Source organism: Panthera leo, chromosome B3 (assembly GCF_018350215.1).
Source record: "Panthera leo isolate Ple1 chromosome B3, P.leo_Ple1_pat1.1, whole genome shotgun sequence".
NCBI classification, from domain to species: Eukaryota; Metazoa; Chordata; class Mammalia; order Carnivora; family Felidae; genus Panthera; species Panthera leo.
Window position 1 is genome coordinate 144,649,165 of NC_056684.1, and position 27,708 is coordinate 144,676,872.

The following is a 27,708-nucleotide window of genomic DNA, read 5'->3' on the forward strand; positions in this document are numbered from 1 at the left end:
TCCAATGAGAGCCAGGCGCCCCTGCTTGGATTCGCCAATGAGAGAGGAAGCAGCATACGACGCAGACTAACTGGCCAATCCAAAGTCTCCATCCTCCCGAGGGGGGCGGGGCGTGCCTGGGCGGGCCCTCACTGCCGATTGGTGTCGGGCCGCGGAGTGGTCGGGGAGGTGCCACTGCGTGGATCGAACAGCTCAGCGTTGGGGCGGGTCCCGGGTACCGATTGGCCCGCTCTCCCGGACGGGCGTGGCGATTGGACGCGGCCGTTGTCATCCACGCGGGCGGGGCGGGGCTCCTGGCGGGGCGAGGGTCCGGGCCTCGGGCGAGCGCTGTGGCGGCGTCATGTCCTCCGAGGTGGCCGCGCGCCGCGACGCCAAGAAGCTGGTGCGCTCCCCCAGCGGCCTGCGCATGGTGCCCGAGCACCGCGCCTTTGGCAGCCCCTTCGGCCTGGAGGAGCCGCAGTGGGTCCCGGATAAGGAGGTAGGTCGCCACCGCCCGCCAGCTTCCCGCCCCCCCGTCCGCGCCCTGTTCGCCCGAGACCCCCGTCCGCGCCCAGGATCCCCTTCCGAGGCTAAGGCTACCCGGTCCGCGCCCCAGCCCCGCCGTGCCTCCCTGGTGCCCCGACCCGGGCCCCCGAGGCGCTTCGTCTGGCTCCTGCTGCCCTTCCGGGGCCCCCCACGGCCGCCGTCGGTACCCCGGGTTCCCGGTGACCGCGCTCCGGCCCTCCCGGGGCCTTGGGCACAGTGCCCTCTGCCTGGTTCCCTCTCGGGGCGTCCAGGCTCGCCCACTCCCCACTTAGGTGGGTCCCGCAAGGACCGCCCCTCCTGCTCCGTCCGGGTCTCGGCCCACCTGCGAGGTCACGTGGGAATTCCACTTCCACTGGATGAGCTGCTCAGCTGGGGCCCCTGAGACGCCGTCGCTGCCCCTGCCCCGTGGTGGGGGGTGGAGAGGCCCCCCGCCCCCTTAGAAGGCGGCGCGCTCCGGGTTGGGGGGGTGCCGCGCGGTGCGAGCGGAGGGCTGGCTTTGAGTAGGAGGTTGCAGGTGGACAGTAAGGAGGGCGTCCTGGCGGGCACCGCACCTGCTTGCAGGGGTGAGGGGTGGGGAGGCCCCGCGCTGTCCCTGTGGGCGGGGTGGGTGCGGCCCCTTCTGAAGGCCCTTGCGTGGCAGGCCAGGGGGTTTGGACCCGATCCCATAAGCCAGCAGCTCTCAGCTCCGGGGGGCCACGGGGAGGAACTCCGTGCGTTCCTGTAGATCCGTCCGTCCTGAAGAAGTCAGCGCACCGTGATGGTCGAGTCGCTTTAAGTGACAAGCGCCCCTGCGTCCTGAGACGCCTTCCTCCCCCAGAACCGTAGTTACCGGCGGCAGGCTGTCAGCACCGGAGTGAAATCAGGTGTCCGAGGCGAGGCAGGCCCGCCCGAGCTGGGGAGGGGCGGCGGGGCAGGGCGGCGGCGAGGAGAGGCCCAGGGGCCGCCGCCCCCGCCCTCCTGCCCTCCCCGCCCTCTTGCCCTGCCCGCCGCCGCCCCCGCCCTCCCCACTGTGGCGTGCTCCCCGGGCCCTGCCCTGCCCTGCCCTGCCCTGCCCTGCCCTGCCCTCCCCTCCCCTCCCCTCCCCTCCCCTCCCCTCCCCTCCCCTCCCCTCCCCTCCCCTCCCCTCCCCTCCCGTCCCCTCCCCTCCCCTCCCCTCCCCTCCCCTCCCCTGTTGCCGTTTGTGCTCTTTATTTTGCGCGCTTTTACTCTTGGTGCCGGTGCTCTCTGAACTGACAGCGCGTACCTTCCCCACTTGGGCTCCCCGGTTCGTGCTGTGGAAGGTCAGAGATAAAGGAATGTGTGTCTTTCTCCTGAATGTGTCCGTGTCACAGAGTTCCTTCCTGGGTTACTGGGGCTGACACGTGTTACTGGGGTTGGGGAAGTGGGAATCGCAGGGAGCGTCGTGGGGACGGGCGGGTGAAAGGTCGTGCACAGGGAAGGGAACCGCGCACTCCCGCAGCGGGGAGGGAGGCCGTGAACCTCTGGCACTTAATCTGTGGCCACATCGAGGGTGGTCGGGGACTCCCGCCCGCCCCCCCAGGAGTCCGGAGAGACTCTGCCCGATTGACACCCTGCGGAACTTTGCCCCGCCGGACTCGGTGGGCGTCTGCAAGGAGTCCCAGAAGGGTGTCTGGACCCAGGCACGGTTCCCCTGCCCCCACTTCTGCACCCTGGGGTAACAGCTATAGCTCCGTGTGCCCTCTTGCCGGGCCCAGGGGTGTTTCCTGGAAAAGTGCCTGTGTTTTCGGGCCTGAGTTGAACAGCAGGAAGTGAGCAGAGTTGGCCTGATCTATTTGAGTCTGTCTCTCTATTGGGGGGGGGGGGGGGCTCCTTTCCACCTAGAAAGAAAGGCCCCTCGGAGCCCCCCTGCCCCCTGCTTGTGGGAATTCTTGCTCGTGACCTGAGGAGCCCTGGAGGCCTTCCAGGGAGCCTGGGGGAGGAGGGACGGGAGGGTGGACCTCCGCGAGCTTCGAAAAGGAAGCGGATTTGAAGCCTACTGGGGCCTGGTCCAAGAGGCCAGAGGTTAGCACAGCGAGTGTCCTGGAGGAAAAGAAACAGTCTGGGGCAGAATGGGCTAGGAGGTTCTGGAGGCTCCGGGGGAAGGGGGTGGGGCGGATCCCCTGCCACTAGCCTGGCCCTCAGCTGCCCCCTGCCTGTTCAGTGTGTGTGGGACACCAGGACCCTCGTGTGCAGGGGGGAGACTCGGGTGTTGGGGATGCCGGTAGTGAGAGGCAGGTGGGTCTGGGTGGTTTGGAGCGGGTGAAGGGAAGTAGGTAGAACGTGGCAGGAGGGTGACCCATAGGCCCTCAGCCTCCACCCGCTTCCGGTTGTTTGCCAGTTAGCATTGCTGACCTATCTGTGGATGGTCCTTCGTGTCTCATCTCGGCCCCGCTTTCCATCGGGTCACTCTGAGGCCAGCCCGTTCCACGTCTGTTGTGTACTTACTAGGTGCCTGACCCTGCACCAGGCTGGTCGCGTGGGCCTGCAGGGACGTCCCTTGAGAGTGTTGACAATTTGGGGTGTGTGTGTGTGTGTGTGTGTGTGTGTGCGCGTGTGTGTGCGCGCGCGCGCGTGCCTGCCCTGAGCCAGCTGTAGCTCCCAGCCTCCCAGCCGGCCTCCTGCCCCGGAAACAACAGTTGCTGGTCCCCGAGGATGCACAGTCCGTGGCTCCCTAGTGGCTTCGGGGAGGAGGAAGCCTGGGGGTGGGCTCTCTGGGCACGAGGCTGTGAGATACTGTTTTAGCCGTAAAAGCCCTGTAGTTTTGCACCCCTCTTTCTTCCAACTTCCGCGCTGGGTATAACCAGCGATGCCGGCAGCTCGGGGCCATCATTTTGACACGTGGATACTCTGTGGTCACAGAAGTGGGAAGGAGAGCACGGGTGTCAGATCAAAACCAAATCCCAAGTTGGGAGAGACTGTTCTAGGCAGGGGGGGGGGGGAGGGGGGGGACTGCTGCCGGAGGGAGACCCCGAACCCGGGGGATCTGCCGGTGTCTCCGGCCTGGCAAGGGCTTGCTCTGTGCGGGGAGGGACCCAGGACCCAACTGGACGAGAGCAGGTGGGAAGGGGAGGCGTCCACTCAGCGAGGGGGCGCGGATCGTGTGACCTGTGACCTGCGATCGGGGGTTGTGGCACCCCAGGTCAGCCTGTCGCACGCGGGTTGAGGGTGGGATTTCATCCGTGGGCCTGAAGGAAGGAGAGAAGCTTGACTCAGGTTTGAGCAAGCGAGGTGAATGGGCCTTTGTTCCGACCGACGAGTCTGGACAGACAGGGCAGCCGGTCGAGAATGGGGTGAGGAATGGGGATTTGGGGTCCATGTGCAGCCTTGTCACAGGTGGTCGGGGGCAACTGTGAGTCACCGAGGTCACACGGCCAGGGGGTCCTCTGCACACACTTGCCAGGCACAGGACAGGCGGGGGCTTTCACCCGCCTCGGGGACCGCGAGGCGGGGGGCACGCCACCTAGCGCATGGGGGTGCTGGGCCCTGTGGCTGCGTAGAAGCCTCTGATGTTGGGGGGGCGCCGGGCGGGCCCAGCACTTGCTCCCGGGGCGGGCTCGTGCCTGGGGCGCTGCGTCCGCCGCTGGCTCAGAGCCCCCGGTGACGGGGGTCTGGGTGGGGAGACGCAGGCGGGCCCTGTCCCGAGAGGAACACGTCTCCTGCGATGCCAGCTGTTTCGCATCCACTGTCACATTCGTCCCCTCCCCAGGACCTCCTGTGTCTCTTTTGAGCTGGTTTTTTAACAGTTTACTGGTTCCCTCACTCATGAAGGAGTTAAATCTTTGAGAGGAGTCATTTAATATTTTAGGAGTAATTCTCTTATTCTCTAGAAAGGATTATCTTTCAATAAAGATACATTAATACATATATTGGGTTTTTTTATTTGTTTAAAAATATCTTTTTGTTTATTTTTTTTCGGAGAGGGTGGGAGGGGCCGGGGGAGGGAGACAGGATCTGAAGGATCTGCGCTGATCTGTGCCGGAACTCACACACTGCAAGATCAGGACCTGAGCCGAAGGCAGCACTTAACCGACTGAGCCACCCAGGCGGGAGTCCCCTGTGCATATATCGCGAAAACTTATTTTCCGGATTTGTTTGTGTCTGAGAAACCTAAGACAGGGAGTGTCGAGGGCCTGGCTCCAGCCAGCAGGGGGGCGCTGTGGGAGCGGGTGGGCCCCCAGGGAGGACGGGCAGGTGTCCCCAAGCTCTTTTGTTACAGTGGCTTTGTTTTTGACATTCCTTTAAACTCTCTAAATTCTGTTTTCCACCAAAAAAATTTTTTTTGAGAGAGAGCGAGAGCGTGTGCGGGGAAGGGGCAGAGAGAGGGAGAAATTGCCCCAAGCAGGCTCCACCCGCCGTGCGGGGCTCCAGCCCACGCACCCTTGATACGACTTGGGCCAAAGTCCAGAGTCAGACGCTCGGCCACCTGAGCCATCCAGGCCCCCCTCTTCCAACTATTTAGACTTTGAGGGGAGACCCTCGGGGCCAGTGCTGGTCCTGCGGTTGCCCGGGGCACCTCTGGGGCTCCTTGCGCGAGGGTCCGGTGGCAGAGGCCCTTCTGTGACCCGGGCTTGGCCTCTCCTCGCGCTCCACCCCGCGCGCATCCACCAGGAAGCTGACCTTGTGGCACCTGCCTCCCTCTCGTCTCAACTTCCACATCCGCGGGCGCGGGTCCGCCGTGGGCCCCCCCCCCTCCGAACCAGCACGGAGTCGGGGGCCAGGGGGGTGTGTGCGGCGTGTGGAGCTGGAAAGTTCCCGAGGAGCGCTCCCCGTGCCCCGGCCCCAGTCGCCCCTCCTCCGTGGTGCCTCCTTGCCACCAGCGTCCCGCCCCGCTGCCGGCCAGGCCTGCCTGCGGGGTGAGCGTGGGGGCCCCCCGCCCCCCCCCCCCCCAGAGGCCGGAGCCTCCCCCAGCGACCCTAGCGGAGGCGTCCGTCATCTGGCCAGAGTGGCGCTCGTGCGGGACCCTCCTGGTGGGCCCTGCCCCCACTCGTCCTCCCGCCCTGCGGTGGTGCTGGGGGGCGGGGCCTCAGGCTCGGTAGGGTGGGTAAGGGGGGCCGGCCGCCCGTGTCTGGGCTGTGGCCGCCCTCGCCCTGGTTCCAGGCCCGCGGCTGCCGGCACCCGGCTCGCGCGTGTGGTTTCTGTTCCCTCCTGGTGCAGTTCGTTCATCAGACACCATAGCAGTTCTTTGGCCGTATTTTTACTCTCGTCTCTGCCTTTTTTCTTTCCTTCCCGTTCTCTTCATGTTAAATTGCTCCGTTGAGAATTTTAGAAGGCTCTCTTCTGTTACGTAATCAGAAAGTTACTTGTCTTGAAGATCTGCCCGTTTTCTGAATCACTTCGTTGCCTATTTACAGTAATAAAATCCTACGTCGCTTACGTTGCTAAGCACATTTTACGTCCTGGCTGTCGCCTTACGTTTACAGATTGGTCTTGGGGCGCCTGGGTGGCTCAGCCGGTTGAGCGTCCGACTCTGGATTTGGGCTCAGGTCACGATCTCGGGGTCGTGGGACTGAGCCCTGCGTCGGGCTCTGTGCTGAGTGTGGAGCCTGCTGGAGATTCTCTCCCCCTCCCTGCCCCTCCCTCTCAAATGAAAACAAAATAAGATAGAAATTGGTCTTTCAACGTACCCAGACACACAAGCCCTACAGTAAGCGTGAGACCGTCTTTGTTAGCGTTGCTGGAGAGGGAGCAAGAGAGGGGCCGCCACGGGAGACCCCAGGAGGCGCCCGAGCCTTCCCGCGGAGTGAGGCAGGCTCTCCGGGCTGCTGGGCCTCACCAGTCACACCGTCGCTGTCGGTTTTTTCCAGTGGATTCTGTGGCTGGCACTGCGGGGGTCGTACAGAGGCTGGGGCCCTGCCACGCTTCCAAGGCCCGAGTTCCAGAACTCACAAAAGGGAGAGGCAGCGGCAGGGCAGCGAGTATCCAGCTCACACTCAAAGCCGGTGGGGATTCTGTAGATGATTCTGGAAGGCCAAGGTGGGCCAAGCCCCGTATCCACGTCCAGAAAGCAGCTCAGGAGCAACGGGGTAACAAGAAACTGTTAGTCACACGATCTCGAAAAGCTTAGGCCCCGCTCCCAGTGCGGGGGCAGCGGCCATACGGAGCCCGTCTGGCTGCAGGGTGGTGTCTGAAGAGGGTGCCCGCCGTGGGAGGACGCGTGCCAAGGCCCGGCGTGGCTGTGGGTCCGAGGTCCCTTCCAGGAGCATTGCGGGGTCCCGGCACCCCTGGCCTCTGCTCTGGATCAACACGGGTTCACGGGCACTTGGCTCCGTCTCGGATCCCTTCAGAGCTACTCGCTTGCCCGACTCGCGTGCGCCAGCCTACGGCTGCCTGGAGGAGGCCGAGGCCCAGAGGGGACACGCAGAGCCAGGGGAGAGGTCACCCGGCGGGAGGCGTGGGCTGGCGCTTGCCCCTGCTGCCCTGCGGGACGAGCGTGCCCCTGGCTGAGTGGAGAGAAGGTGGTGGGTGGGGACGAGGGAAGGACACTGGGGGACGGCCCCAGCTGGGCAGGACTGACGGGTTTGCCCGGGTCGCGTGCGGTCTGGCTGTCCTGTGATCAGAAGCCCTCCTGCGGGCGGGCGCTGCCCGTGGGGCCGGGAGGGGCTCTCCCACGGCGGGGGAAGCTGAGCGTCGTCAGCGGCGGGATGGCCCGTCGGTGCTTCGCGGCAGGTCTGGAGCGACTCTTGGCTTGTGTTAGAGAAGAAACCCGAGCTCGTCCCTTTGGTGACGATGTGGCCATTTGGAGTCCCTTGTCTTCAGTGCCGGTCGCACGGCCGCTGCACTCAGCCTGTTCCCTGCGCGCTGGGGTGAGGGAGGCCTCCCCTGCAGCACAGCGCCGTGGTCCCTGCCCTCCCGGGCACTGCGGGGCCTGGACACCTGTCCCCCGGAGCCCAGCCGCCGGTTCCCTCTGCTTCCCTTACTCCCAGGAGCATTTGGGGGCATTTCCGGGGCCTGGTGGTGACCGCCTTTAACCCCTATCTGACCCGCACCATCCACATCCCGCTTCAGCCTCATCCCGATGCACGTGTGGCCATGTCACTGAGGGACTCGAGGTGTCCCTCGTGGGGGCCTCCCCCCCGTTCGGCCGCCACGTCACCTACTTCACCTAGAAAGCGATGCTCGCGTGTCGGGGCCACTTCCCGCTAGTTCCAGCCGTGGAATCACGTGGTCCTTCCGGGACACCGACCCGTGGTTCCGGCACCAGAACTGGGGGTCCTTAGGTGGCTGCCCTAGCGTGGCCGTTCGGGCTCTGACCGCTGCCCCCGGCGTCCCCGAGATGCCCCCCGAGCTCATGCCCTGTCCCTGGCCTGTGGGACCCGGAGCCCACCTGTGCCTGCGACGTGTCACCCCCCCCAGTCACGGGGCGGCAGGGCGGCTCTCCGGCAGCACCCCAAGCTGGGTCCTGACGCTCCTTCCCTCCTAGTGCCCGAGGTGCATGCAGTGTGACGCCAAGTTTGACTTCCTGACCAGAAAGGTGAGCTGAGGCCGTCGAGTGGGGGCCAGGCCGGCATCGAGCCCCTTGGGGGGCGGCCGACGCACCTGAGTGTCCTGGGGGCTGCATGAGAACAGCAGACGGTGACCCACGCCCGTGCCACCAGCTGGGCGCCGCCACACCTGTGGGTCTTGCCCTCAAAGGGGTGTCGTCCTCTGAAGAGGTGGGGCGTCCTGGCAGGTGGGCCGGGGACGCAGGGCGGCCTGCCGTGTGCGCGGCGCCCTTGGCAGCCCCTCCTTCCAGTGGCGAAGACCAGCGCGGGGCCGCATGTGTAGACGGGTGGTCCCGAGGGGGGGGGGGGGCACGGGGGGCAGTCCTCTGTCCCCTCAGCACCATCCCTGCGCCCGCAGCACCACTGTCGCCGGTGTGGGAAGTGCTTCTGTGACAAGTGCTGTGGCCAGAAGGTGCCGCTGCGGCGCATGTGTTTCGTGGACCCTGTGCGGCAGTGCGCCGAGTGCGCCCTGGTGTCGCACAAGGAGGCGGAGTTCTACGACAAGCAGCTCAAGGTGCTCCTGAGCGGTAAGCCCGGGTCGCCGGGTCCTGGGTGTCCGTCTGGCAGGCGACCTGGAAGAGCGCTGTCTCTCCCCACCCCCCCCCCCACCCGGCTTCCCGTGGAAGGATCGAGCTGCCTCTGCTCTACAGAAACAGGAATGCGGCCTAAAGTGGCAGCCTGACTCCGCTGGGCTTGGGACGGCCATCGGGTGTGGGGCCCTGGGCCGGGATGGAGCGTGTGCGGACACGGGGCCCTGTGACGTGGGTGGCATCGGAGGAGGTGCTCCACGGGCTGTGGATCTTCCTCCCCAGAAGCCTCTGAAGGCCGGCCCCCCCCCCCCCCCCCCCCACCGTGGTCTCCCTCCTGCCACCTGTCCCGCGATCCTTCCGGGCCGGTTCTGTGCGCCTTCTGTCCCGTTCCGGTGCCGCCCTGGCTCCCCCGGGAGCGTGTGGGTGCCTCGTGGGGAAGGACGGGACGTTGCCGGCAGCATTGAGGGTGCGCAGAACCTCTCCCGATAGCAGTGCCCTGTGCTTTACAAAACTGCAGCATCTCCTCCGTCATGGCCTTGCCGCCTCACCTCGGGGACCTGCGGGCACAGCCACCGCTGTTGACTCGCTTGGTCTCGTCTCGTCCCGTGTGCGCGCCTCCCCGGGAGCTGGCCTTGCCGGGCCGGGGGGCGGTGAGGGGTGGAGGGGCTGGTTGTGTTCTCACGTTTGTTTTTGTATCCTAAGGAGCTACTTTTCTCGTAACTTTTGGAAACTCTGAGAAGCCAGAAACCATGGTTTGCCGTCTCTCCAACAACCAGAGGTGAGAGGCAGAGGCTGCTGGGCACGGACAGCCTTGTCACATCGGCCCCGGGGTAACGTGGTGCGGACACCCTGTTTCCTAGGTACTTGCTTCTGGACGGGGACAGCCGCCACGAGATCGACATTGCACACATTTCGACTGTGCAGATCCTCACGGAAGGCTTTCCGCCCGGAGGTGAGTGCGGCAGGAAGTCTGGTGCCAGCGCGGGTGACTTTGGGGATGACACAGGGGCCTCGAGGACGGAGTCTGTCGGCAGGGTCTCTGAGGAGCCAGCCCGTCGTCCTCTAGGGGCTTGGATTTAGTACATGGTTTTAGGAACTTGCCAGGTGAATGGGGCTTAACGTGTAAGATAGCGAATTCAGGAGAACCTGCCTGAGCGTGTCTCATACAAGCTCTCCGGTACCGTTTATCGTTGGCCTCAAACCAAGGATGACGTTCCCAGTGCAGCGGCGTCATCCGTGTGCTCAGAAGGGTGTGGCGTGGTGGCCGATTGGGAACTAGCACTTCCTGCTCCTGTCAGGCACCCGTGGGGACGAGATTCCTTTCCATTTCCTCGGTGAGCTTCCAGAACGTTCAGCCCATTCTGGATCTTTCCACCTGAACTTCTACGCTTCTGGCTGTTTTTCCACGGGAAGAGAGTTTGCATTCCGTGCTGACCAAAACCCACGTGACTTAATCCTTCTTGCTTTCTGTTTTCTGATTGGCTCTTGGTTGTTCTCCTCTCCTGCCTGCCCGCCTTCTTGATGTAGAAAAAGACACTCACACTTACACCAGCCTCCTGGGGAGCCAGCCCGCCTCTGAAGGTCAGCCACCTGCTACCCTCCTCCGGCCCTGCTGCCGCCACCGGGCAGTGCAGCCCGGGCCACGCCTCTGAAATGCACAGTCGCTTCTGTTGGTCGATTTGAAAGGGGGTTGGGCCCCAGACGCGGGTATATAAAGCATGAATGGAAACATCGGGGGTAGAGATGGATTTGATCTGCTGGGTTTCTCAGCCCCGAGGGGGTTTAGTGTTGCGTCTAGCGGCCCTAAGCCGGCCGAGCGCAGGGGCAGCGGGGCACGGCCGGCGCCCTCCCGCCCCTTCCCAGCCAGCTCCGCACTTCGGCCTGAGCTCCCGGATGCCGATGCCGAGGTCACAGGGCCAGGCCAGCGCTCCGCCGCCTCTGTGCCCTCCGCACCGTGTGCTCAGGGATTCCAGGCTGCTTGCCGGTGGCAGGGTGGGCATCGAAAACCCCCGGGTACAGAAGGCAGGGCCCAGAGAAGCTGGGGGTCAGCGGGGGTGTTCCTGTGCCTGCCTCCCGCTAGGAAGGCCACCTCGTCCCGGCCCCTCCCGGGCCAGGGAGAAAGCCACATCCCAGCTGGCCTGGTGCATGGTCTCCCTGGGCGGGGCCCGGGGGCTTCTGGCGCCACACGCCCCCTTCTGGAAATTCTGGGGGTGCAATGAACCCCGCCGTGCCAGAAGTTTTCTAGAACCTTTAAAACCGTAGACCCTTGTCTTCCCTGGGGCTGGCGGGGGCAGGTGGCACACTTGCCTGAGGTGACGGTGGCCGAAGGAGCTGCCTGCCGGCCTGTGGAGAGCCAGGTGGTGCGTGTTCTTAGCTTTGCCGGCTGCCTGGATCTTTGCAAAGTGCAGAAGCAACTAGAGATGACCCAGGAACGTGGCCGTGGCTGTGCCGATTAAACCTTACTTAGAGAAGCAGGGGGCGGGCAGAGTCGTGGTCTGCCAGTGGGGGCACTCGCCTCAAGGGGTCCCATCAGGAACCAGCCTGTCCACACGCACGGATGGTCAGGCCTCTAATTGTCCGCGGGGGTCATCTGCAGTCTGTGGACCCCAGGGTAGAGGTGGGCCCTTGGTTTTGACTCAGAGATCAGTGTCTGCTAGAAGGAATCTTCCACAAGGTGGAGTCCTGCTCAAAAATGGAGCTTGCATGTTGAAGCGGAGCAGAAAAGCCGTAGACGGGTTTCACGGTGACGCTTGGTCCCCACGGGACCGTTCTGTGGTCAAGGCCGTGAGAGCCACCCGTCCTTGAGCGGCTGGTTGTGGGAACAGCCGGGTGCGGCCTGCAGAGGCCGGTCCCCTCACTGCATCTCTGCAGGGGCTCACACGGCAGGGTGGGTGTCAGCACCTCTCTGGTGCTGGTCCCCGCTGGTCCCTCAGCCTGTATGCCAGCTCTCAACAGCAGGATGGCTCTGAGGCGGGAGCGACGGCCAGTGGGATCAGTACTGGCGTGGAGCCAGCCCTGGCTGGGTTCCCTGACCACAGGAGTCCCCACGTGGGACCGGGTGGCACTGTGGGTTTTCTCTCGGCTCAGTGATGTGGTTTTTCCTGGGCCCTGGAGGGCCAGGCGACTCGGTTCCTTTCCCATCCTGTGAATTTGGGGTCATCTTCCAGACGTCCACCGGTGCCCCTGGGACCCCCGCACCAGCACGAGGGGTGGGAAGGAGGCACCCTGGCCTCCACCGCAAGGTCACGTGGGATCCTGGGGTCCCCGCGGGCCTCACCTCGTCTCCCTTCTCCAGGAGGCAACGCACGGGCCACAGGCATGTCCCTGCGGTTTGCAGCACCGGGGGCGGAGAGCCTGACGCAGCTGAAGCTGACGGCCGGGGAGGACGCACACGCCAGCAGGAGGCAGTCGACGGCGTGGCTGGCGGCCATGCACAAGGTACCTGGTGGGCTGCGGCAGGCAGGGCTCGGGAGGCGGGGGGCCCTTCTTTAGGCACAGGCCCACCTCTCCCAGAGGAAGCCCTGCCCGCCCGGTGGGGGTGGGGGGAGCCCGTAGCAGCTGGGCACGGGACTGGTCACACTTCTTTCGTCACGTCGTAGGCCACCAAGCTCCTCTACGAGTCGAGGGACCAGTGACTCCATGTGGGACGGACCGTCAGCAGGGGACCGTGGAGCCAGCTCTGCACACACAGGCAACTAACCCCACACGTGCTGGGAAACGCAAGTCGAGCGTTTGGAGAAACAGATCTAGTGCGATATGCACAGCTCGTTAACACTCTAAACAGCTTCGTGCTTTAGAGTTTGTGCACTATCCTGTTGATACTTAATTGGAGGCGGGAGAGACTCAGCTACACTACTCACTACTGCTGAACTCTTTTTAGCGTAACTTCAACCATGTTTTTATGGGTGCCCAGGTTTGCTAGAAGGTTCTGGCCCCTCAGTGTTCACTCTTGCAGAGTAATGATTTGGGCAGTGGGAAGTCGGGCCCGATCTGTTTGCGATCCTGGTTTCTAGTGCGTCAGTTTACAGTCTCCCTGAGCCCGTTTTATAGACTGTCCACTTACCGCATCACTAATCTGGGCTACGAACAAACCTTTGACACTTCACTGAGGGGGAGAAGCCAGCTTTGCTTTTTGTACTTTCACTTACTATTTCCCTTTATTAAAATAATTGTACAACAATTTGTATATAAAGCTTATGATTAAAACTTATTTTGAAACTAACAGATCGGCCCTCGCCTCACTGTGTCCAGAAAACCCGAGCTCTCGTGCCACGGCTCCGCTCTGGGTCCAAAACACAAGACTCGCAGCCGCCGGTGGGAGACAGCGGTTTATTGTGCACGTTTACACGGCCTCTGCGGCGGTGGCTTCCAGCAGCAGAGGCTGCCCCACGGGCGCTCACTTTTCGTCAGCACACTGTGTACAATCGCTGCTTACAGGTGCCTGGCTACACGTTTATACATGAATTATACGCAGGACTCATACATGGAAAATAAAGCCTAAGGGCCTGGATTTTAATAAGAGAAAAAAAAAACATTTCCATCATTCTGGTAGTTTCGAATGATCTAGTCAAAAAATACTTTTGGTATATAAAAGTCTGTACGTACAGTTCAAACTTAAGCGCCTTACTTGAAGTCCGGACCGGGCACAGGTTATTGCATCGTGGCCGGGCCAGACCCGGGAGGCTGGGCCCCCCACCCCAGCTGCCCCTCCTGACATGCAGGCACCCCCACACCTGCCCCACCCTGACCTTGGGCTGCCGGCCCGTGGGCTGCACATCGTGCAGAGGAGGGGACGGTGCTATCTCGAGGCTCCTGACTGCTCGTCACTTGGTATTAAGGGCTCTGGAGCCCGGGACGCGGAAGCGCGGCCCGCCGTCGGCCCGCGTGTAGGTGACCTCTGCCAATGCTCAGCACACACGCATCACGCCCCACCAATGCCAGAAGCTTCCGCACAGGGGCCCTCTCGGTAGGGAGAGGAAGAGATGCGTGTGGTCGGGGTGGAGAGGATGGCGGGCGGCTGCGATTTCCGGTAGCAGGGGGCGCACACCTCACAGCAGCTGCGCGTTCTCAGTGCTGGGGTGGAGGGACGTAGAGGAAGGCCTCGGGGCCAAAGTCAGAGGGTTCGTCTTCACTGGCAACTGACCAGGGGTAAATGACAGAGCTGCTCATTGGCAACGGGGACAGCTGTTTAGAAAGCTGCATATTTATTTGGATTTACAGTAATTGGCAAAATTCAATCTTCCTGGAGGCAAAAGTACCTCTCCCAGTTACGGGCAAACTGAAGAAAGGGCCTCACCGAGAAACTGCAGGGATTTCACATTGTGGATGCTGTCTGCGCAAGTGAGCACCATTATAAACACGTCTAGCTGCAGCTCCCGCAGAAACGGCAGGGCGGTCTCCCCGGCGGCTCCTCGCGGCGGGCAAGCGCGGGCGGCGCTCCAGACGGAAGCTCAGGCTAGCGTTCGCTGTCGGGGTTTGATCCGTGGATACAACTGCGAAGCGACGGAAACAGTTAGGACGAGGGCACGGCACGCCGAGCGGGAAGGGGCGCCCGGTGGTGCCCGGACGGCCGCCACTCGGCTGCCACGCGCCTGCCGAGACCCCGACTCCCCCTACAAGCCGCGCCCCCCAACCCCGGAGAACCTCTCTCGCAGCACCTGGCACCGCCTCAAATCCGCGCCGGTGGCCATAAGCCCCCAGCTCCCTCGAGGCACGCGGGGGGAGCACGGCGGCACCTGCTCTAAGGTCTGGTGTAGTTACAAACGCAACAGAGGGAGCAACGTGTGGGCTCCCCACCCCGGGCCGTTTCTGGGCTGCAGACAGTGGTGGCTGGCTGCCTGCCCGGGCTCCTGCATCAGGCGGCTGGGGGCTCCTCCGCCGGCACCCCCGCTGCTCCCACGGTGTGAGTGTGGGGCCTGCCGGATCCCCGTGCCAACTCCGCCAACTTGCCCGTTACGAGGGTGGCGCAGAGAGCGGACGAGGGCAGCCACCCGCCGTGCTCACCCTGCAGCGTGCGACCCCGCACAAAGCCCGGCGCCCTGCGGTTTACGGCTGGGCGGAGGGGACAGGACTTGCAGGAGTGACGGCAGCGGGGGTGGCCGACCCCGGACGAGCGGGCTCACGGTGCTTACCCCCAGCAGGTTTTTGGGCACGTAGCCCTCCCGGTCCCCAAGGCGAGCCCACCACCACTCGGTTTCACTCTCGTCCTTGCGCCTCAGGATGGTGATGGCATCCCCCTCGTGGAAGGACAGCTCGTCGCTGTTCTGGGCCTCGTAGCCCCACAGGGCGTACACCACTCCTTTGTTCATCACGCCCAGCTTCTCCTGCACCCCTGGGACGACAGGGCGAGCGGTCAGGTGTCCGCAGAGGGCGGGCCGCCGGCCGGGGCCGTGTCAAGACCCTGACGAGTCGTGCTACTGCTGTGTTGGGTCCCGGGGCCGAGGCGTGTTGCCGGACCAGGCACGCCGTGCGGTGAAAAGTCACGACTCACACCCAGAACTACTTCCAGAAGTCGATGGCCAAAGAGGCGGTGCGGCCGCTCCCGGGTCGGGGAGGCCCTCGACAACGCACCGCCTCGCCACAGCCACCAAGCAAGCTCGTGCCCCAAGTGACCACGGGGACCCCGAGAAAGGCCCGGGTACCTCCCGCCTCCGTCCCGCCGGCACAGCTGTCCCTGTGACCACGGCCCCCACGAGCTCACCACTGCCCCTGTGCTCGGAGCCCGGAGCCCGCCTCAGCGAGCCAGAGCATCCCCACGTCTACCACAGGGCAGGGCCACGGCGCCCGAGCCCGGGGTGGAGCCGGCAACCTGCGGCTCTCTCACCCTCAGAAAGGCCGATCCTGGCTCAAGCGGCTTAGTCACGACAGGGCGAGCTCCACTCCGTGGCTCACTCGCCGATGGTCACCCCAGGCCGGGGACGTGGGTGCTCCCCCGCAGGCGGACCCTGGAGCGCCTTCGGCTGTGCTTCAAGCCCCGGCGCGCCCCAGAAACGTACAGCCCCCCAAGCCCCCCAGCGGCTCTGCCCAGAGGCACCGCATCCACACAGAAGCACGGTTTTTAGCGACCAGGCACAGAATCTTTCCGCAACACGGCCCTTCAAACAGGTCTGCAGGAAGGAGCCCAAGGGACGGCGTGACCTCCATCCCGAGGAGCTTGGCGGGGTGGCTCCCAAAACGGAAGGGGGCTCCTCCCCGGCCCCGCAGCACCGCGCCCAGGGGAAGGGCCCCTGCCCCGTGCCAAGACGCCCCACGTACCGTAGAGGAACTGGGAACACTGGATGTAGCCTTCCTCCGTCTCTTCACACTTGTCCGCGGCGGTTTCGATGTCGCTGATGGTGGAGGCAAAAACGGCAGCGCCGCTCTCCACCAGCTGTTTGCAGAGGTGGACGCTGTTGCAAGAGGCGGCGCAGTGCAGCGGCGTCCTGGAACGGAGAGCGGGTGAAGGCACGCGAGGCGCTGCCCGGCCGGCCGGGCCCCGGCGGCCTCCCGGGGGCCTCCGGGGCCGTGCTGCGCCTCGAGGCCCAAAGGTTCCCGCGTCGGTCCTCGAAACGGCAGGACTCCTGCTGGCCCGTCTGTCTCTCGGCCGGGCCGCCGCCCGCTGCTGGGCGGTGGGGCCTCGGGGGCGGGGGGGGGGGGCGGGTAGAGGCTGGGAAGCGGCCTATCAAGTAGGTGCCCCTCACGCGAGAGCAGGGGCGCGCTGCGCACGGCTGACGCGCCTTCACGCGGCCATGGCGGTAGGCGTTGGACGGATTTTGCCACAATTAAAAAACCCCAGATGTTCAAACCACACAAACAGGAGCCTGACGTTGCCAACAAGACCTAGCAGAGGCCCGGGGGCCCCGCACAGCAGCCGAAGGGCCCTGCGGGCAAACACCAACAAGGCAACCGCAAAGCGGGACTGAGTTTCTGCCACGCAGGTTATCCGGCCATTTCAAACCCGACGAAGAGTGACACTTTGCAAAACGCGCAGCCCGCGAAGTTGCTAGCACGTATGCGAAGACACGATCCCAGCTGTGCCTTTCACGAGAGGACTCACGGAACTAAAGTGGGGAGGAGGGGACCAGGCCAGGCGGCCCCGGGGAGCGACAGTAGGCCCGCCCACCCGTGTCCGCTTCTGCACTCGCCCGACTCCTGGACCGGGGGCCTCCTCCTACCGTAGGCCACGTGCCCCAGGGGCCCTCACCAGCCATCGCTGTCGGCAGCGTTCACGTTGACCCCAAAATCCAGCAGGAACTTCACGATGTGGTGGTGGCCGGCGCAGACGGCATTGTGCAGCGGGGTGATCCCTTCGTCATTGGGCTTGCTAGGGTCTTCCACCTGAGGACACAAGGCCCTCGTGAGCCCGGCCTCCCAGCAGACGGGGCAGCCCAGGCCTGCGGCTGCGCTCACTCACCTCGTAGATGACCCTTTGCACCAGGTCAAACTCGCCTTCCAGAGAAGCATCTAGGAGCAGCGCCAGGGGGTTGAACCGGACTCTCAGCCCGTGCCCTGTCCGCTCCGAGTTAGGCTTCTTCAGATTGGTCCGTTTGCTCTGCCGGGAAGGAAACATGCTTCTGATTTATAGGTAATGTGCCAACGCACCAAGCCGCGGTGGAGAGGAGGGACAGGGTGAAAGCCGTGGGCAGCGTGTGCACCCGGCAAGGCTGAGCGGCCCCTGGCATCGAGCGGAACGCCCACTCCCAGGGCCCAGCCAGACCCGTTGTGCCACATGCAGCGTGCTCCGGGGGGACGGCACTGCTCAGGGGCACCCACGGTGGGTGACAGTCAAGCTCGGGAGTCAGCAACTCATTCCTACCCACCCCCGTGGACATTCACCTCCCCCTCTCTGCTCCACCAATACTGAGCTCCCACCAGAAGGCTGTCTAGGAGGTTCTCGTCCCCCTCGCCGCCTGGCCCTCAAATCCCGACGGCAGCTCCCCTTCCTCGGGGAAACCTGGCTGGGCCCTCCAGGGAGAGCTCTGCAGCCTTCCACACCTCTTCAGAGCCCCACCTGTGGACTGCGGCACTGTCCTCCCCCTGGGCCTCAGTGAGGGTGGGGACGAGTCTGGCAAGCCCCACAGTCCCCGGAACTACGGCTAACACAGCCGGGTCCTCTACAAACACTGGCTGGCTGACTAGGACGACACCCACCGTAGAGGCTCCAGGCGGGGGCACGGTGGGGGGCAGCAGTGGGGGGGCTTGGTCTTCCCCCGGTGAGGGGGCCTCGGCCCCAGGGCTGGGGACCTGTTCTGTGGACGGGGCTGTGGCCACGTTGTTGTTGTCATCCTCGGCAGGCTCGGCCGTTTGGTGGGTGCTCTGGGGACAGATGAGCCCCTCCGGTTCAGGGGAAGGGAGCTCATTGTCATTGGCGTCCGAAGACGGGGCAGGCTCGGAGGGGAGCGGGGCTGTGGGCTGGGCGGGGCCAGCCTCTCCCAGGTTCCCGTTGGCATTGGTATTTCCATTGTCCACGTCGGCCAGGGTGCCCATGAAGTCCTGCGAGGGGCCGGGCTGGTAGAAAGGGGTGCCCTCCATGCCGCCGGCCAGGGTGTTGAAGCGTTGGTACAGCAGCTTCTGGATGTTGGGCCCCCCGGGGCCCTCGGGCTCCGTGATGGAGCTGCGCTTCTTTAGGGGCCGGGGCGCGTTGGCCAGCTTCCTGCGCAAGGCCTCCAGGTCGGCGTCACTCTGGTAGCGCAGCGGCGAGTGCACGATGGGCGTGAGCTTGGTGGGGCTGAGCGGCCGCGGCAGGCTCTCCACAGTGCCCGTGCCGGTGCCGCCGTCTCCAGGAGGGGCAGGGCTGTCCTGCTCCGGCTCTTTCTCGGCACCTTCCGAAGGCGGCTGGGACTGCGACGTGCTTGTGGCCGGCGACCCGTGAAGAAACGGTAAGGGTGACGGGGACGTTGACCCGGATGGTAAAACGGGTTTACCGTACACTGGAGGAAACACAGAGGACAGGGGCAGCTAGAGCATCCTGCGGGGCCAGGGGTCTAGTCACCACATCCCTGCGGTCACACAGGAGGTGGGCTCAGGGGTCTGCTCTGGTGCTAAGTCCTACCTTTAAATCCCGGAGGAAATCTCTGTCCAAAGAACCCCACTGACTCCTTTTGGAAGATAGAGTGCCCCTCTTAACTGGTTTTTACATTTGGGCTTCCACAATTTAGGCTTTTTCAAATGAAAAAAACAAAAACAAAACATGGCTGCAGGCCCAACTTCCCCACCCCAAACCAACCTTCCTTGTTTCTAAGCCGGGGAGAAAGACCCACCTCTAAACAGCATCTGCGCCCCAGGCCAAGTCTCATGCTACGGAACACAGGCTGCCTCGGACAGGAAGGCCCGGCCTGCTGGCCCAGGCACTGTAGGGCAGGGGGCCCGAGCCCTGCCACAGGTAGCCGGGCTTCCGCTTGGGCGGGGGGGTGGGGGGTGGGCGCTCCCAGGAGTCTGGAAGCTGCAGCCTCTGCCCAAAAGTCTGTGGGGAGGCCCAAGCCCAGAACTGACCTGCAGGACCCCGCTGTGCAGGTCAGAGTCACCTCCTGCCTCCACGTCCGTGGGGCCAGGCTCCACTCTCTCACCCTTCCTAGGACACCCCAGCTCCCAAAGCAGCAGATGCTCCCTTGCCTCCCCTCCAGGGGCTTGGCTCAGTCACCGCCAGGAGGCCAGGAGGACCACGACTGGGCAGAGCACCCTCACCAGCCCCTGGAAAGCCCCTGCACAAATTCCCACAAAGCAGGAGAAAAAGAGGAACCTCCTTCTGGGAACCGGGCTTCCTGAGTACCACAGGAAGGCAGGTGCTGAGGCAGGAAGTCAGTTCCCATGTGATCCAGCTACAAAACTCCACCCATTGCCTTTTACCCCAAACTCACATGGACACCTAAGGCCTCACTGTACACAAGAATTAAAATTTTAATCCCAGGGGCACCTGGGGGGCTCAGTCAGTTCAGTGTCCGACTCTTGGTTTTGGCTGTCATGATCTCACGGTTCTTGACTTCGAGCCCCAAGCTGGGCTCTGTGCTGTTAGGTTGGGATTCTCTCTCTCTCTCTCCACCCCTCCCCGACCTGTGCTCTGCTTCTCTCAAAAATAAACATTGAAAAAAAAGCTTTTTAATCCTAAATAGTTTGTGACCCGAATGTAAGGCTATGGACTGGCACTTTAAGTAAAAGTATGACTCCCTAGCCCCAAGACAAGGTACAAACCCACTGTACCTGCTTTAACAGACTTATTTAAGGTGCTGTGCACCGCTGGCTGGTAATTCTTAGGAGGCGTGGCTTGCTGGAGGTACATGGAGTAGATGGAACTTGAATTCACTGTCTGGGGTCCTTTCCTGGGGGACTGTGGCCTTGACCCTTTATCAGCCAGAAAGGGCCTAATGGCCACAGTCAGTGGGAGTTCAGGTTTGCTGTCCCCAGCCGGGAAAGCAGGCGGCCCCGCCGGCGGGTACGTGGGACTCGGCGGCACAGAGATCCTCTGCTGAATCTGCTGTGAGGAAGCAGACGTGTGGCCACCCGAGGTGGGCAGCGGGGCGGGTTTCTGCCGGCTGGGCGGGCCTGCGCCGGGCCTGGGCAAGCTGCCCTCCTTCCTCCTCTCCAGGGAGTTTGTGGAGCCGGGGCCCACGGGCGCAGGGCTGGGGTATGTCCCGTAGCTGGGAGGCAGCTGCTTGCCGACACTGGGGAGGGGGGGTGGCACTTTACCGATCTCGACGCCCTAAATTGAGATGTTAAGAAGAAAAACAAAGTCACCCTTTGAAAGTTAAGCGTTATTTCTAGCCACAGTCACAAGAGAAAACAAAGTCGGACTTGTAATCCTTCAAATCAGCTTGTGACCGGGCACAGGGCCCACCGTGGGAATCAGGCCCATCACCCGCCCATGATGGAACAATCCTGAGCGAAACACATCTCCACTCGCAGGCGCTCAGTGCTGAGGGACCGCGGTCTTCTTCAGACTCGGTCATAATTTAGATACAAGCAGGATTAACTTGCCTCGTGACACCTCCCACCTCACAGCCCTCAGATGAAGATAAAGGCTGAACAGTGATACAGCGAGGACCCTGTCTGTGTTTCGTGACAGGGACAAACGGCCTACCAGCTTCTCTGTGGCTCCTAAAGTTGACAAGGGCACAGGCTGGCTCGAGACGGCCCCTTGCTTGAGAGGACCCTCCACGCTTGAGTCCTTCCAGTCCACACTGGCGATCTGCGTCGGCTTCACTGAAGAACTAGAATTTTGTTTTAACGTTGGCCAGTTTCCATCATTGGCTTGAAAAGAACACAGAATTTGAGTATAATTTTTCCTCAGTGTAGCTGAACCAACCTAAGAACAGCCCTCTGCTAGAAACAAAGATCGGCTGTGATGGAGCTCCGTTACCCAGGCGGCCGGCCACCCCTGCCCGCACACAGGCTTGTGCACAGCAAGACCAAGGGCGGCGTCTGCTGGCCAGGCCCCGCCAGCACCCGCACCGCCTTCCCGTGTACAGAGACTCAGTCACCGTGCACAGGGCTGCTCCAACCCAGGCGAGGGGCCGGAGGACGGTGGAAACGCTCCCGGGCCCCTATCTAAATGCAGGTCAAATCGACTACATCGACACCAGGAAATAAAATGAGCCTGAGCACTTACTTTTCAAACATTACTTACAAAACCAGTCACATACAGCAACAGTCACATACAGCAATAGAAACCAAAGATTTATCCTTTGACTTCATAACAGGCTTGACCTGTACCACCTTCCACATTAAAAGAAAAATTTGCCTTTCCTCTGTTAGAAACTTCTATCCTCTCAAAATAACTTAAGAGCAGAAGAGGCCAGTACAAGCTCCCCTGATTGGCGTAGCCAGTTATCATTCTGTTGCAGCGATCAGAAAGCAAAGTCACGTCCAGGTTTTTAGGAAAGCTGCTGAAAAGCTGCTCTTTAACAAGGCACTTTCCAAACTGAAAAAGGGTGCAGAAGCAACCCCTCCAAGCAGCCACAGCCACGTGAGTACATTCTAGCACCTGCAGGGGCCACGTTACAGCCTCCGACTCAGGCTCCCGCTGCCGGGGCAGGCCCAGGTGCCGGACTGGACCCGAGTGGAGAACACCCAGCCATCAGCCACAGGGAACGCAAAGCAAGCCGAAGGGACTGCTCTGGGCGCTTCTGACAGCGACAGCACATCCTGGCTCCTCACCCACCCAGCCAGCGCCAGCAGGTGGGCATAACTAAGGAGCAGGAGGAAAGCCACTCCCCCTCAGAACAACAGCGCCAGAGCCAAGACCTGAGACCCGGGAGACAGCGTGCTCTGAGCCCAAGTGCGGAAGGCCCTCCCGTGCAGTGACCTCTGGGCGCCCTCGCCGGGCCCTGTCAGCGGCAGCCTCACGCGGCGCCGGCCGGGCCGCAAGGGTGCTGGCGAGGCAGTCCAGGGCCCCACCCCGGACCACCCTGCTCCGCGCGTCCGGTCAGCCGCTTCCAGGCAAGAAGCGCGTGCGCCTTCACGAACCCTCGGCTGTACCTTAGATCCGGGGGCCGTCTGGGGGGGAGGGGTGTGGGCCAGCAGCACGCAGGCTCAGCAAGGATACGCGGAGGTGGCAACTGGGCCGATGGGGAAACGAGCAGGGCCCAGCAGACCAGGGAGGGAGGGAGGGGCCGGCCCCAGGGGTCTCAGAGAGTGGCGCCGGCCAGCTGCTCCAAAAATCCACAACGGGAGCCCCAAAGGGACTGAAAAAGGGACCGGGAATTTCCTTCTTCGGACAGGGGGTGCAGAGGAAAGAGCCTTTATTTTTACTATAAAGGATTAAAAGGGACGATTATCTTCAAGTACGATGGGAGGTTCTCGCACAGGAGGTAAAACTAAAGTTTTTAACGAACTCAAAAAATCATCTGGATTTCCTAAAACAAAACCCAAAATCCCCTGCTGTGCCAGCATCTGTCAGACCCCTTCCTGAGGAGGGTGTGGTGTGTGGCCCGGCCCAAGCTTCACACCTGTCTGTTGAAGGAAGGGACAAATTGCGTTTATGTGGCATTTTTCTCAAGCCTAGATGTGATGAGCAGACCCTTCTCAGTTTGGAAAAATAAACGATTGCTGATTCAGCAGTATCAGAAAGGGCCAGAGCCCCCACTGGGCCTGCCAGCTGACGTACAGTTTGCAAACGAGTCTGCAGAGTGCCCTGAGGGGCTGCGGTCAGGCCCGACGTCGAGGTCTGATACTGTCCGCGAGCTGGTCACTCTGGGCTTCCCGTGGCCATCTGTGTGACACGGCACCAGAAGGACAGTCGACAGCATGAGTTAGGGTCCCCACGGGGAGGTTTCTCACCCCAGCTCCACACCTGGGCGGGATTCTGTCCCCAGTGTGGGGGACACAGGTTTCTTGTGTGCGGTCACCTTACACTGCAGTGGAAAGAACAAGGCTGGTGCTGAACTTCTGAAAGACACGTTCTCCAGGCCCGGAAGGGTGTCCTTTCCTCAAAACGCTTGTGAGGCGGCCCAGCCTCACACACCCACAGAGAAGAGGGGAATGGGAGACGTCCTTGGCTTGGGAAGTCAGCAGAGGGGCGCCTGGGGGGCTCAGTCGGTTGAGCGTCCGACTTTGGCTCAGGTCATGATCTCGTGGGTTGTGAGTTCGAGCCCCACGTCGGGCTCACTGCTGTCAGCCCGTCAGCACAGAGCCCACTTCGCATCCTCTGTCTCCCTCTCTCTGCCCCTCCCCCGCTTGTACTCTCCCCAAAATAAATACATATATAAACAAACAAACAAATAAATAAATAATAAAACAAAGTGAGCAGAGAAGTAGCTGGCTGTACTAATTATCTGCCCTGGAAACAAACACCTACTCCCACAGTGGGGCGGTTCAAACTATAAATAACCGCTTCTCAAAGAAAGCTGCAATTAGAGACTCGCACCAACCATGCACTCCACGTGGCTGCTGAGACACGGCCGTGGAGAGAGCCCAGCCAGGGCGCGTGGCCCACGACGGCTGGTGACGCTTATCCTGCCGGGGTCACAACAAGCCCTGACACCCCACAGCAGGAGTGGCAGACTTGTTGCTGCTCAGACTGGGCAACAGGGAAGAGAACACGAGCGAACGGAAGACTGCCAAGCTCCACCCCCAATCCTGACAACAGGGGCCTGGCCCAGCCTGGCTCAGCCTGGCTCAGCACGGCCTAGCATGGCCCGGCCCAGCCCTGGACTGGTGAGCGAGGGAAGGCCGTGCGGTTTGCACCTGTGCTCCGAAATTCCACGTCTTACGGGGAGACGTTCAGCCCAGCGTAAAGAAAATCTTACTGCAAAGCAGCTCTGGCTTCCTCATGTTTGGAAAGCAGCCGCCTTCTTCCGAGAAGGGAGAGCAGCCTCCCCATGGAGAACCCAGCCTGCCCTTGGTTGGGAACCGGAGGCTGCACAAGGCTTCCCAGCGTCCCCAGGAGTGCTACTCGCCAGCACGGTGCTGGTCCCACCGCACGATTCGGTGTGGCCGAGGGCCAGAGTGATGGTCTGCAGACCTCTGGATTGGTTATGAACGCGCCGAGTGGGGAAAGGGAAGACCAGCCCCAGCGCACTGTCCACGGACAGGCTACCCCTCTGCCGGGATGGGCAGCAGGCACAAGCGCCCTCACCCGGACACAAAACCTGCGGCACGAGCGGATCAGGTCCGAAGTATTCTGTGGTTTCAAAAGCCACACAGTAAGACACTCAGCTCAATAAAGAGAAATCTGTTCTCATTTTGGGGCCGTATCGCTGCCGTGGTGGCGCACAGCTCCCCAACACCGCCCTAGCGGACCGAGGGGGAGACAGTACTTGGGGGAGACTGAGGGTGGGCAGAGCCTGGGGCGTACCGTGGCGGCCTCCTCTGAGGTTCCTGGCCCCCAGGGTGCCCCTTCCCTGTTCACCTGCTTTCCTCCAAGACGAGGGCCCGGGCCACTCACCGGATTTGGATCTTCCGTGGGCAGCACTTGAGGCGATAGTGAGAGACTGGGGCTTTATGGGGTCCCCTGGGACAGAATAGCCACCGGCACTGGGGACCTGGATATAAGGCCCCACTGCAGCAACCCTGCCAGGCGTGCTGAGCGGCGACTGCGGTGACGACGTGCCATTCACACGGCTCAGCTACAAAATGGGAAGAAATGAGAATTAAGGTTCTCCTAAATTAAAGACATCACAAGCCTAGTATGACTGACTGCTCTCACCTGAGCCGCTCACTAAATAATGTGCCCTCAGGAAGCTCCATCACCCTAAAAAATCAGTATCTAGAAAGGGCAAGTGTTGAAAGAAGGGCCTCAACCCACAGTCCCACACAAGTGATTCTCTTTGACAACTCCTACCTATTTGCGAGCTGGGAGAAACAGGGGCTGGTGATGGAATAGAACAGCTTCCCAGGACACCTCTGCGGAACCCTCTATACTGGGGGATGCTCTCCCTCCCTCCCCGAGGTGGGCAGAGGCATCGGTCAAAGCCTGGGCTCTGAGCCTGGTTTCAAATCCTGCTTTGCCACTTATTCACGGTGCTGCCTTGGGCAAGTGAAAGTGACCTAATGGCTCTGAACCTCAGTGCCCATGTCTGTAAAGTCAAGCTGAGTCTTGCTGTAAGGACTGAACAAGCCGTGCAGGGCACAGTGACAGGGCCTGGAACCAGGAGACCCTCTGACCAGTGCCCTGAAGACAACCCTGCCATTCTCGGCAAGGACACCACACTACAGCCAAAGACACTGATCACGTGATGCTGCCTAACAACGAGAGGGTCCACAACAGGGATCTGAATGGAGAATCACGGACACCTTAGGGACCCCAGGTAGGCTGTAAGAGATCCATAAGCTCCTACAATTGTTTGCAAAATTCTGCATCCATGAGCATGTATCATTTTAGGGAGAGGGTCCAGGATTCTGACAATTGCCCAAAGGGGCCTAGGACCTTTGGGTGGAGACACATTTCTGCAGAGGCACCACATTCTTCAGGATCACCTCAACTATCAGGTGGAATGTAAGAAGTAACGTTTACCTAGCCATCTGTGATGGTTCATTTTATGTGTCAACTTGGTTAGGCCATAGATATCTACTCAAACAGGCCTAGATGCTGCTGTGAAGAGACCAACGTTTAAATCACTAGACTGTGAATGAAGCGGACTGTTCTCCACAGCGTGGGTGGGCCGTGTGCAATCGGCTGAAGGACTTGAGAGAGAAAAGACTGACGTGCTCGGAGAAAGAGGCCCCTGGGCCTGCAGACGACCTACAGACCTGAGCAGCAGCATCAAGGGCCCCTGTGTGTCCGGGCTGCAGGTGTCAGGCATGCAGCCTCCACAACCACGTGAGCGAGTTACTTAAAGTCAGTCTATACACCCAGCAATCACTCTCCACATCCCTGCTCATTCCGCTTCTCTGGAGAGCCCTGACCGATGGAGCACAGCCAGAAAGTGCTGTGTGAGCAAGAGGACGATACTCGAAAGAGCAAGGAGAACCATCATTTGACCATGGTATCTCCCCTGCCAGGTAAGTATGGGAGAACCGTCATTTGAAAACACAGAGTCCTACAGATCAACCACGAACTCTCTGGTTTAAAAAAAAAAAGGGGGGGGGGTAGATTGGTTTGTAAATAAGAGATTTCACCTGACACCACTCATTAGGACAAAGAAGTGGCAGTCCCCACCCCTCACCCCAGCCCACCCAGGCAGAGCCCCAGAAGGGCTCTCACTGGTCTCCTGGGAGCTGCCTCCAGAGCCGCAGCAGCTGACAAGAGGTTACTTGTCAAACTGTCGAAGTACCAATTACGGAGTGTGGACGAGGACACTTGGGGAGCTGTTCCCAGCTAGCTGGTGCCCGCGCCCGCCCACCTCCCCGTCCCGCTCCAGCCCTGCACTCAGGCACTGCTTCCTTCAAACCCTGGCGCCACCATGGAAGGCAGGCCAGGAGCCACGCATAGCAGTGCCTCGTCCCCCAAGCTCTTGGGAGTGCTCCTGCTCACTGATGTGCCGAAAGTTAACGGCAGGACTCGGGGACACCGGCGAGGAGGTCAGGGAAAGGGGCCACAGGCCCCGGGATGTGGGGTGTTGCAGAGAAGCTGCAAAAGGAGTGAGGTAATGACCTAGAAAGATACCCATGTTGCAGTTAAAAAAGACGAGGAGAAGAGTGCAAATGATAAAATTCCTACAATTCCATTTTCAATTAAAAATTAAGTACCTTTTTGTCTGTATTAAGCAAAAGACTGGAATCATTAAAACTATCCTGTTTGGAGAATGGGAATAGGGTGGCAGGAACTTTCAAATTTTCTTTTAAGTATTTCTGCACTGTTTTCATTTTCCAATGAGCATTTATTACCTTTGAAAGTCAAAATACCAAATAAAGATTTTTAAAAAGCACTAACCCTTTATAGAGCACTTTGCTGCAGAGTTTACAGAGCCCTCCCACATGGGTTATTCTAAGAATGCTCACGACGACTGCTGGGGCAGGCAGGAGATACCAGTTTGCAGCGAGGACTCGAGTCTGCACAGGTCAAGGAATGTGCCCACGTGGCACAGCTTCAAGTGGCAGAGTGGGACCGACCATGCCCGGGTGCTGCCAGGCCAGAACCACAGCTTCCCCGAGGGTGGAGACACAATAGCACAGGGAGGATGGGGGTGGGGAGACAGTGGCTGTGGCCAGGGAGGTTTTGATTTCACATACCAGGAAATAAATGTGGCTTTGGAAAGAGTTTTCTACTGCCTTTTTTTTTTTTTTAATGGTTTATGGCCAATTTATGTTTTATCAGCTGTGGCAGATGGGGGAGCAAAATGCCATTATAGTGAAGATGTGCAACTGTGCATTGAATCATTTTTAGTAGCTTATCTTACACAAATATTTTCTTTCTCACATGCCTGAATTTTCTTCCCATAAAGACGTTCACGCAGTTCATTGATCCGCTTGTCCATCACGGCCACCTCCATGTTGCGTTTATTCAAGAGTTCCTTCTGCTGCTGGAGCTTTGAAGTCTGTTCCTGGTTAAGCTGATTACGAATCTGCAAAATAAAAAATGCGACTTTTATGATTGGCATTAAACAAATTCTCACTGCCAGGGAAAGTAAAAACAGAAGAAAAAGTAGTAACGCTAAGTACTTATGTGTTTTTATAAAATGCACTGTCACCCATGTGCTCAGTGTTCCACAGGTGTACATGGATGGCTCCAGAACGGAGTTCTTCTGTACCTGCAAGCAAACGTCTTCTTTAGAGCACACGGAGTGACTGGTACTAGTGACGGCTACGGAAGATCATGACCG

The 27,708-nt window shown here is 61.1% G+C and overlaps 2 protein-coding genes across 10 annotated transcripts in view; one reads left to right on the forward strand and one right to left on the reverse strand.

Moving 5' to 3' along the window:
• The first annotated feature begins 275 nt into the window (after nt 1-275).
• On the forward strand, nt 276-12,758 carry ZFYVE21 (zinc finger FYVE-type containing 21). 2 transcript variants are annotated; one of them, XM_042944435.1, is made up of 8 exons: nt 276-478; nt 7,946-7,996; nt 8,365-8,533; nt 9,239-9,314; nt 9,397-9,488; nt 10,064-10,117; nt 11,832-11,974; nt 12,136-12,758. In XM_042944435.1, exons 1-8 carry the CDS (start codon nt 341-343, stop codon nt 12,169-12,171), a joined length of 759 nt encoding a protein of 252 aa, XP_042800369.1. In that variant the 5' UTR covers nt 276-340; the 3' UTR covers nt 12,172-12,758. The 2 variants fall into 2 exon arrangements, with proteins under 2 accessions (XP_042800369.1, XP_042800370.1); XM_042944436.1 differs by lacking the exon at nt 10,064-10,117 and having other exon boundaries at nt 277-478.
• Nucleotides 12,759-13,721: 963 nt separating this feature from the next.
• The window catches only part of PPP1R13B (protein phosphatase 1 regulatory subunit 13B), a 93,983-nt gene continuing 79,996 nt past the window's right edge, over nt 13,722-27,708 (reverse strand). For all 8 annotated transcript variants that reach the window (XM_042944419.1, XM_042944412.1, XM_042944418.1 and 5 more), the window contains exons 8-17: nt 27,310-27,450; nt 24,393-24,573; nt 20,589-20,758; nt 19,712-20,210; nt 17,666-18,444; nt 16,929-17,066; nt 16,719-16,852; nt 15,791-15,957; nt 14,668-14,867; nt 13,722-14,028 (exon numbers count right to left, since the gene is read on the reverse strand). In XM_042944419.1, coding sequence (XP_042800353.1) covers nt 13,987-14,028; nt 14,668-14,867; nt 15,791-15,957; nt 16,719-16,852; nt 16,929-17,066; nt 17,666-18,444; nt 19,712-20,210; nt 20,589-20,758; nt 24,393-24,573; nt 27,310-27,450 — 2,451 coding nt within the window. In that variant the 3' untranslated portion in view covers nt 13,722-13,986. The remainder of the gene's footprint in view (nt 14,029-14,667; nt 14,868-15,790; nt 15,958-16,718; nt 16,853-16,928; nt 17,067-17,665; nt 18,445-19,711; nt 20,211-20,588; nt 20,759-24,392; nt 24,574-27,309; nt 27,451-27,708) is intronic.